At 38.4% G+C, this 10,646-nt stretch overlaps 1 protein-coding gene and 1 pseudogene across 1 annotated transcript; both read right to left on the bottom strand.

Moving 5' to 3' along the window:
• Positions 1-278: 278 nt before the first annotated feature.
• On the bottom strand, positions 279-1,193 carry LOC123785175 (olfactory receptor 4C11-like). Its single transcript, XM_045786888.2, has one exon. It carries the CDS (start codon positions 1,191-1,193, stop codon positions 279-281), a length of 915 nt encoding a protein of 304 aa, XP_045642844.1.
• Positions 1,194-8,793: 7,600 nt separating this feature from the next.
• On the bottom strand, positions 8,794-9,835 carry LOC123785174 (olfactory receptor 4C15-like; annotated as a pseudogene).
• Between the last annotated feature and the right edge of the window lie 811 nt (positions 9,836-10,646).

The raw sequence follows: 10,646 nt of genomic DNA, 5'->3' as shown, positions 1-10,646 counted from the left end.
AAGCTGGATCACAAGCTGCTACTAAGACAGAAGGGAGGAATGGGCTTATCTTCCCACAAATACTACTGTATTTGATATTGTCTCACTCTGTGATATTGATTCAAAATGAACGGGTCTGTGCTCTGTGGTTATTCTGCCTATGTCTCCAAATGTCCTACTGGGAGAGGGTTCAATTGTCCATGTTGGGATGAAAACATTTTCCCTTTTCTATCAATCCAAATTTATGTAAACTGTTACAGAATTTAAAATTGGAGTCCTCTGTTTTTTCCCATTGCAAGTCAGAGTTTCTTGCACCATAAATTCCACATGGCATTTTTCACTTCTGCGTTTCTCAGCGTGTAAATCAGAGGGTTGAGCACAGGTGTCCCAATAGTGTAAAACACAGCCACCATCTTGTCCACTGGAAATGTAGTTACAGGACGAATATATGTAAATATACATGGAACAAAGAATAAGATGACAACGATAATGTGGGATGTGCAGGTAGAGAGGGCTTTCTTTCTTCCTTCTGCACTCTGGCTATTCAGAGAACGCAAGATGAAAATGTAAGAGGTAAGCAGGACTATGAAACTTACCATGCAGATAGCCCCACTATTAAAAACTATGAGTAAATTGATTATATGAGTGTCCATGCATGCAAGGTTCAACAAAGTTGGCATATCACAGAAATAATTATCGATAACATTGGGTCCACAGAATGGTAGTTTCAAAGCCAAGAAAATCTGTGAAGAAGAATGGATACAAGATACCACCCAGGCCACATTCACCATTGTGCCACAGACATGCTGGCTCATGATCGTTGTGTACCGCAGGGGCTTACAAATGGCCACATAGCGATCTAAGGACATGAGGACAAGCACCAAGATCTCCATGCACCCAAAGAAGTGAAATGTAAAAATCTGGATCATGCACTCGTTGTAGGAGATGACTTTCTTCTCAGATACAGAATCTACTATCAACCTAGGAGCAGTGGTTGTTGAGAAACAGGCATCAGAAAAGGACAAGTAGGAAAGGAAGAAGTACATGGGGCTCCCAAGTGTCCGGCTGTATCTTATGGTCATCACAATCAGTAAATTTGCCATCAGAGTTGCGAGGTAGAGAAACAAGAAGACCACAAACACGACTTTCTCCTTTAGCACATTCTGTGTTAACCCAAACAGAATGAACTCATTCACACTGCTATTCCACTCCATGGCTACAGTGAATGTAGAAATTGTTCATCTGCAGAGAAAATTGGGAAATAGTGACTTGGTAATAGCAGTGAAACTGGATTCAGAATTGCATGTTTATAGCTCTAATTCCATCAACACATAAACCAATGGCTCTCAGGTTTTCGTATATTGAAATCACTTGAGAAAATGTATTTATTTTTTTAATGCCAATGTCCAGGCATTAACTATGACCATTAACTGAAGGTCTTCCTATGTGGACCAAGATTTTCAGGGGTAACAAAGCTCTCAAGCAATGGTGAGCTCTGCCGAATTCTGAGAACTAATGACTTTGCTGTATGATCTTGATCAGATCACTTTAATGTCTTGAAGCTTTTTCTTCATTTGACAATTAGACACTCTAACAGATACACAATTGAGTATATCCTTATGTGTATGTGTGAATATAATGTATATGCAGCTCCATTACTAAAAAATAATATCCCTTTCTAATTTTAAAACATATACACTTTGAGACTCTTTTTTAAAAAAACACATTTCCTCATTTGTCACCAGTTTGCACCTACTATCCTGACCCTTTGAGTATCTTGCTTGGATTATGCTTTAAGAAGAAATTACTTCCACAAATTGAGGTTCATGTTAGCCATAATTTTACCTTCTCATGTCAATTTAAGAAATTACTACAATTTATCTTTATTCTGTCTCACAATATTTCTGTAACTTTTAATATTGGTGTCAAATGATCTAGAATGTATTTGAGAATGAGTTTTGAGAAACTCTTTTTCTGATAAATCAACAATCCATCAATGAATCAATAACACCATCAAATCAATCACCAATATGTACTAAGTACATACTCATATCTGCCATCTATGTAATGGGGCATAGAAATATATCCTCAACCTCTTTACAAACAAGTTGGAGGGATAACATGCCTCTAGATAAGATCATTAACGACTTAAGAATTAGACTCAACTCTATGTGATAATACCAAGTGAATTTTGGTTTCAAAAGTACAAAGTTCCCTTGAATATGAATTGGTTTATTGGTGAAGTTTCAAAAATGACAAGAAATGAAGTAAGGGCTTTAAATATGTAAACTGGAGTTCCCAACACACTTCTCTGAAACTCAAGTATTCCGTAAGTTTATACTGGATCTAACTAAAACATAGAATTTATTTGCCATCCAGCTAAAATAATATTAGTGTAGTATGATAAACTAGAGATGTTATAACTACAAGCTCTGATTGGCAGTTCCAATGATCTCTGACAGGTATAGAAAAGAAAAGAAATTAATGATTACTTTTTTGTGAAACAGCAAATTCCTTCGGCACCTGGGTGGCTCAGTCAGTTAAGCCCCTGACTTTTTGTTTCAGAACAGTTTCTGATCTAATGGATCTTGGGATCAAGCTCTCCTGTTGGGCTCCATGCTCATCAGAAGCCTGCTTGGGTATTCTCTCCCTCTCCCCCTTCCCCAGCTCATTCTCTCTCTCAAAAAAAAAAAAAAAATATATATATATATATATATATTCTCTCTCTCAAAAAAAATATATATATATATTTTTTTTTCAAAAGACAAATTTGGTTCCTGAAAAGGGATGAAACCTACATGAGGGAGGGCTTGCTTGTGAAGAGAGGTTCAATTAGATGAAAAGACTCAATAAAATATTATATAAGGAAAAACATACTTAGCTTCATTTTAACATAGAGATGATCTCCATAAAACTATCCTATCATTAAATTAAAAGGTTGTAACAGAGAAATTTGGGGCCAGATAATGGACAACCATGAAAGCCAGGTGATGTTGTTCCATTTTATTTTATTTTAAATAAGCAAAAAGAATATTTGGGAGCATTAAGACAAGAAAGTAGCACTTACAAGATGTATACATTATGTGATATCGACACCACCACTGTGTTCTATCACTAAATTCAGTCATCATTTCCTCACACTCCCACACCATCCTATCTATCTCTGTATCTTTCAGGTAACATCTCAGTAATAGAGCATGCTTTTTCTCTTCCTTAATACTTAATTTTTTATTTTACCTCTTGAAATTTTACAGTTCACATTATATTAGTACCAACAGTCTCCCCTTGGTTTTCCAGGTTCAATAGGGTTGTGATTCTAACTCTTATATTAATATGAGTCTATTAAGTATATATACATATTATATAGATATAGATATTATACACACAATTGAGTAAGACCTATACTATATATTATTCTTCTTCTAAAATCTTCAAACATCATTCAAACAATGTTCTTCTTTTGTTGTTTCATTTGACCTGCATATTTTCTTGCAAGGTAGGTGTGTCCTCTTGCTTTGTGTAAAGAGAAATCTATATACAGAGTTTCAGCTGGGAGACAGTAAGTTTCACCACGCACAGTAAAGTCAGGCTAGAACTAGAATGGGATGCTACCAGCTAGCATCTCTCTCTAGCATTCTCCCTCCACAGCATATAAAACCTCAAATTCCTATCATCACATAGATTGCATCCAAGAGAAGACAAACTCTGGGCCATTAGAGAAGGATGCCCACTGATATCTTAACTCCTGGTCCTGACTCCAAAAATCAGGTTCTGTAACTGCATGGTGAGGTAGAGGGAAAACTAGATACCCAAATGAATAACGGTGAAGAGGAAGACAGGGCAAAGAGAAAATACAGTCAGAACAGGAGAGAGGAGAGTGAGAGTGAGCAGACACCAGGGAGAGGTGTGTTAGGGAATAAGATACAAAAGACATACAAAAGAAGGGAGGTGAGCAAAAAACATTGGAGAAGGTCACTTGACCCAAGCTTTCATCAGAGAGTTCAGCTTCTTTCTTCCGGACCTACCACATGATCCCTCACCCCGAAACCAGACAGAAGTTGCAGTTGTGGGTCATGAGCAAGGGGTTAACAAAGGTCTTAAAAACCCAATTGTATAGAAAGTGCACTCCTTTCTTATACTCCATCCAAGAAACATCACTACTGACCTAAAACTTTTCAAATCAGGGGACTCCCCAAGATAGAAACTTCTGCCACTTTGGCCTCAATGCCATGCTGCAGTTGTTCTACCCCAGCCCTACATTAAGCAGAGGTGATTTGAAAGGTAGGAAAGCTTTGTGCTGAGGCCAGGAAAGGCTTGGGAGATCTGGACCACCTTAACCTTTCATGTGTGGAAACATTGTGCAGGAATTTCATCATTTGTTAGAAGACACTCTGAGTATAGATTCCATCAGATCAGTCTTGAAGAGGCAATGTGAAGAAATTATCTCAGACAACTGAAAACTTACCTATTTGCTTCGGAGGAAATAAATGACTTCCAATACAGTACATTTCTTCATATCTTCAACTCCAATATAGCTAGAAGATAAATTGTAGTAAGCCTGAATAAAACTTGCACACTGTATTTCATTGAGATTTATCAATGTTTTTATCACAGGAGGGGACGGGATGTAGAGTTTCTGGAGAAAGGGGACTCTCCATGTGGCCATACATCACACAGTTCCTCCTACAAAGCACTAAGTTAGACAAAAACAACAAGGTCTAGATTGGAGCAGGGGAGAGGGTCATGAAAAAGAGAAATTTCCGAATTCAGTTCCTCAAAACATTGTGGAAGAAACCTCGTTCTCTGAGAGAGAAATGCCTCTGAAACTGCTTCTCTTCTCAGAGCTCCTCTTTTGGAAAACACAGGAGGTAACTGATTTGTTCTTACAGCATTGCATATTTATGGCAATTCTTACACAAGTTTACAAATGCCTAAGGCAGTCTTCCAGCCTCAGGACCTCCAGGAAAACCATTACTACCAACCCAGTCCCAAAGGATATCCAATGTGCTACCCTGTTCAGATGTTCCATGGGCAAACACATGCTTTGGGGCCAATTACTTAGCTTCAACTCACTGTGAACTGCAGGACAGGAAAGTCTGTTCACTTTTCCATAGGCTTTGCTTAAGCCCATCTCATGTAGAAGTGGAAAGTTGTTGAAGCCAGTTAAAGGCTCAGATAGATGAAGTATGTCAGGTAGACAGACATGAGACCTGCCCCCACCATTATCGGTTATGTGATCTTGAGCAAGTTTCTCACATTAATTTCCAATTCTCTCTTAGTAAAATTCAACTGGTAATAAAATTTTTTCTTTCTTTCTTTCTTTCTTTCTTTCTTTCTTTCTTTCTTTCTTTCTCTCCCTCTCTCTCTCTCTCTTTCTTTCATTCTTTCTTTCTTCTTTCCTTCCTTCCTTCCTCCCTTCCTTCCTTCCGTTCTCTCTCTTCTTTCCTCCTTTCTTCTTTCTTATATATTTTTTAGAAAGAAAGAAAGCACATGAGCTGTGGACAGGAGGGGCACAGGGAGAGAGAGAATCTCAAGCCGGCTCCGTGCCTAGCATGGAGCCCCACACAGGGCTCAATCTCAAGACCTTGAGATCATGACCTGAGCTGAAATCAAGAGTCAGACACTCAACTGACTCTGCCCCTCAGGCACCCTAGTTTCTTTATTTTTAACATTAATGTTCAGTTCTCCCATTCCTAGTCTTACCTCTGTTCCTTTGTCAATGTAGAGAGGAAGATAGAAAAGAAGGAAAGGGAAAGAATTTTTGAATACATGTCTTCTGTATGTTATTTTTTTAATAATAATTTTTATTATGTTATATTAGTCACCATACAGTATATCCTTAGTTTTTGATGTAATGTTCCATGATTCATTATTTGCATATAACACCCAGTGCACCATGCAATACGTGCCCTCCTTAATATCTATCACCTGCCTATCCCAGTCCCCCACTGCCCTCCCCTCTGAAGCCCTCAGTTTTTTCTTTTTCTTTTTAAAGTAAGTGCCCTTCCTGGGGTTCCTGGGTAGCTCAGTCAGTTAAGCCTCTGACTCTTGATTTTGGCTCCTTTGGTCATGGTCCTTTGGTCATGGTCCTTTGGTCATGGACCTTGAGTCAGACTCAGCACTAAGCACAGAGTCTGCTTGTCTGTATCCCTCTGTTCTTTCCCCTGATGCTCTTCTATCATCCCTCTCAAATAAATAAATAGATAGATGATAGGTAGATAGATAGATGATAGATAGATAGATGATAGATGATATTTAGATAGTAGAAGATGATAGAGAAAATCTTTAAAAAAAAAAGATATGTGCCCTTTCACTTACCAGAGAGAAAGTTGCTTGTGAATGGTTATAAGCTGTTAAAGATGATGAAGATTGCATTAAAAATTAGTTTTAACATGGCAAATCATGTTACTACTCAGCACTCTGGTCCAAAAATTACCTGCCATGTGTGTCACTGTCTGCTAGACACCTTCAAAGTGGATGAGGTGAGCTGTCCAGGGTACAGGGCAAGGACAGAAGGTGGAGATAGGAATGGAGGTGAGAGGATCCCACAAATGACTGCACAATGCTTTGCACTCTTGCTGAAAGGTCTACTGGTAGCCAACAAGGCCTGGTATCTCACAGAAACACCTGAGAGAAAATCACACCCCAACACCTGGCCACTTTTATTACAAATGGACTGGAAGAATCCTCAGGAAGGTTTTTGGGGTGTCACTTAAGGTCTTAGAAACTAAGCTTCCCCATCAATTAAATGGGAATATGAAGATCTACCTATAAAATATTTCTGTAAAACTTAAAATATATAACACAGGAAAAGAATGAATCCTTGGCTCAGAGAAAGCACAGAAGAAATACTCGTGTGTTTTATATTAATCCTACTTAAACATGAGGTATTGAGAACCAGAGAAGTGAAATACCTCACAAAGTTCCCACAGCTAATTAGTAACAGAACTGAGCCTAGAATCCACATCTTCTAAATATAAGTCGAAATCATTTTTACATCCATATGATGTGCACAGTAATGTCATAAGATTTCGTGGCCTGGAAAACAAGAAAGGGAATGAATGACCCCCTGCATTAAACTTTCCAATCCAAAAGCCCTAAATGAACTCCTGACTTCTGAAGGAATGATTAAGCTCTCCAGTTCTGCTGGGAAAATTTTGGAGGGTGGTTTCCAAGGAGATCCCAGAGTGGCCAAAGGCAAGAAGCTGAGTCAATGATCACTTGAAGTTTCTTCAATCTCTGTGCCAAATGACCTTTAGTGCTTATTAAATTTCTTGTAGATCAAAGGACTGGAGGACATCTGGACTCCAGCTTCTGTCAAAGCAATGCCAGGATTTGCTGAATGCACTTGACTATGCTCATTCCATCATGGTAACCGTGGAAATAGAACAAATGCCAAGTGAGTTTTCTACTAGTTTGAGCCACCTCTTACTTCACCTTAACATCAGTCAAGGCCCTGATTTAAACTCTGCTCATTTAAAGTTGTATCTTACTAAGGTAAGTTTTCCAATGAATAATTCAGAAATGGCTGTATAAACCCAAATAATACAATGCAATTTTGAGGCAATAAATTATTTTAATGGGACCAGAAATACTTTGCAATTATAAGTCAGGTCACTGAGAGCAAGATTTATTGTTGCAGAGAATGGAAGGAGGGATAGAGAGTGAAGAATGAGAAAGTGCATAGAGAACAATGGCTTTATTTTCTATTTGAATTTATATATGTATATATGTGTATATATTTATATGTATGTATGTCTATGTGACCATTACCAAGATCTAATATCAGCAATAACTACATTCACATTCCTTTGCCAAACTTGACACTGTAGTGTGTTAATGTTAAAGATAGGCTTAAATGTGAATATGGGAAGATACCTCATTTATTCACTTATTCAACAGATATCTACTGAACTCCTACATCAGGCTGTTCTAGATGCTAATGATACATCATGAACCAAAGAGAGAGAAAAAAAATCCCTGCCTCACACAGAACTCACAGTCCATGAGAGGAGGCTCCACGAAAAATGAAAAATAAGAAAATTGAATAAATTATATCGGCATTTCAGAAAGTAATAACATCTCTTGAGAAATAAAAAATAAATAAATAAGAGAGATGGGGAAATGGGGTCATGAAATCCAAGGTGTGAGTTGCTCTTTTCGGAACATAGTCTTATGATGTAGGGACTCCTACAGCTCAGGTTCTGAGAATACTTGTACTCTTCTACTCTTCAGTCCTGACTGTTGTCTTCATCAACCATGGAGATCAGGGCCCTACACATAAGCTTCTTTTCACTTGAAAGAGTGTAAGTTTCTGTTTCTAATCTCTAAGATATTTTTGCCATTCCTCCAGAAATATTTACCAAAGCCAGTGGCAAGAGGTCTGATGGGTAATTTCTCTTTACAATCATTTACTGAATCTTAGATTTTAAGTAAACATAATCTCCAGCTCTTTTTAATTTACCGTGAAGATACTGAATGACCAAATCCGAGGTGACAAGTGTTATAAATGTGGAACTATTTTCCAGGCCCCATATTACTGGGTTTTTGTGTTTTTGATTTTGGTTTTCTTTGTGTGTGTGTGTGTGTGTGTGTGTGTGTGTGTGTGTGTGTGTGTTCTTTTGTGTGTTCGTTTGGTTTTTTTTGCTTTTTGTGTTTTTTTTTTTTTGCTTGGTTTTTGGTTTTGTGTGTGTGTGTGTGTGTGTGTGTGTGTCTTTGCATTACATAAGTTGCTATCAAAGAGGCCCAAACAAACAAAGCTTCTCTCTAGAAAATTTGACTTTTACTCTTCACAATTCTTTAAACTTTAATGTTTCATTTGTCACTACAAACCACCATTAGTCTGTTCCACACTTTCTTTATGGCATTTTTCATTCCCTATTCCTGAAAGTGCACATCAAAGGATTGAGCAAGGGAGTTAGAATGATGTAAAATACAGCCATCATTTTGTCAAGGGAGTAAGCAGATGGGGGTCTTGCATACACAAATATGCAGGGGACAAAGAACAAAGCCACAATAGCAATGTGAGATCCGCAGGTGGAGAGAGCTTTCCTCTGCCCTTCAGGACTATGGGTTCTCAGAGAGAGCAAGAGGACAACACAGGAGACAAACAACAAAGAGAAGATTATGATGCAGATAGACCCACTGTTGGCGACCACCAAAAGGCCAAAGATGTGAGTGTCAGTGCAGGCAAGTTCCAGTAATGGGTACAAATCACACCTGAAGTGATCAATGACATTGGGGCCACAGAAGAAAGCTGGAAAGTAAAGAGAATTTGTATCGTGGAATGCAGAAACCGCCCCCCCCCAATCCAGGCTATACCCATCAGAATGCCACAGAGTCTCCAGTTCATGATGGTTGTGTAGTGGAGGGGCTTACAAATGGCCACATAGCAGTCATAGGCCATGGTTGTGAGGACAATGACCTCCACCCCAGCAAAGAAGTGTTCAGCAAAGAGTTGGGTCATGCAACCTCCAAAGGAAATGGTTTTCCTCTCATAGAGGGAATCCACAAGCATCTTGGGGGCAATGACAGTGGAGAAGCAGGCATCCAGGAAGAACAAGAAAGCCAAGAAGAAGTACATGGGGGAGCCCAGGAGTGCTGGGCTGCTGCTGATGGTCACCACAATTAGCAAGTTGCCCCCCACAGTTGCAATATAGCTAAACAAAAACACAACAAATACTATTTTCTGAGCACTAGGATTCTGTGAAAGCCCCAGGAGGACAAACTCAGTTACAAAGGTTTGGTTTAGCATGATTTCCAAGGGAAAGCTCAAAGCTGCCAGAAGGAACATGTAGAGTCTACAAATATGGGAAAGAAAAATTTGTCTCAGGCCAGTGTAAAGTGAAACAGTAGTCATTAAGAAGTTGGTGCGTCACATGAAAAATTATCTTCTGTGTTTCTAGCGTCGCTAAGAACACAAAATTCAAAATTTGTTGAAGGTGGTAGTGAGAGGTCAGACAGAATTGAGGAGGAGAAAAAGTATTATTAAATACTTTAAAGTAGCCAGAGATTCAATAAAGGGGAATGGAGGTATCCACCTATGGAGAAATACTTTATATCAACTGCCAACTCTAGTCACTTAGCAGTGGCTTTCTGGAATGAACTGTTGAGAAGGGTTCTGAGGAAAGGAGCACTACAATGGAGTCCTCATGTCCACCCATGAGCACAGAATGGGAGCAGAGGGGATTTGCATGCCATCCCTGCCAGCAGTTTGCCTGATCTGCAAACAGAAGAAGAATAACATCCAGGTTAAGAGGCACTTGCATATCATGGCTACTCTCCAAATATGTCTTTAAAAATCTGAAATCATCAAACTTTACATCAAAAACCAGGGATGTACTGTATGGTGACTAACATAATATAATAAAAAAATATTATTATAAAAAAAATAAAATAAAAATCTGAAAAAAACTTTGCCTTTAAGATGAGTTCATTCATTCCTTATAAAAGAGAAAGATACATGGGAAACCTCCATACAAACACAGAACAAGTATCCATGTGTTCAGTTTTCTTTTCATTCACCATTTTAAAATAAAAACAGATATTTAGAAAAAAAATACCTATATCAGAGTGTGGCCATGATGATTAAGTTAAATAATACAAAAAAAAAATTGTTCTGGGTCTAGTGTCCAGGAAATGCTCCATGTTAGGTCTTATCCCTATTT

This window comes from Ursus americanus, chromosome 24 (genome assembly GCF_024610735.1).
Source record: "Ursus americanus isolate L20-20 chromosome 24, mUrsAme1.1.p, whole genome shotgun sequence".
NCBI lineage: Eukaryota > Metazoa > Chordata > Mammalia > Carnivora > Ursidae > Ursus > Ursus americanus.
Note: the sequence above shows the minus strand (reverse complement) of the source record. Positions and strands in the feature narration are given on the sequence as shown.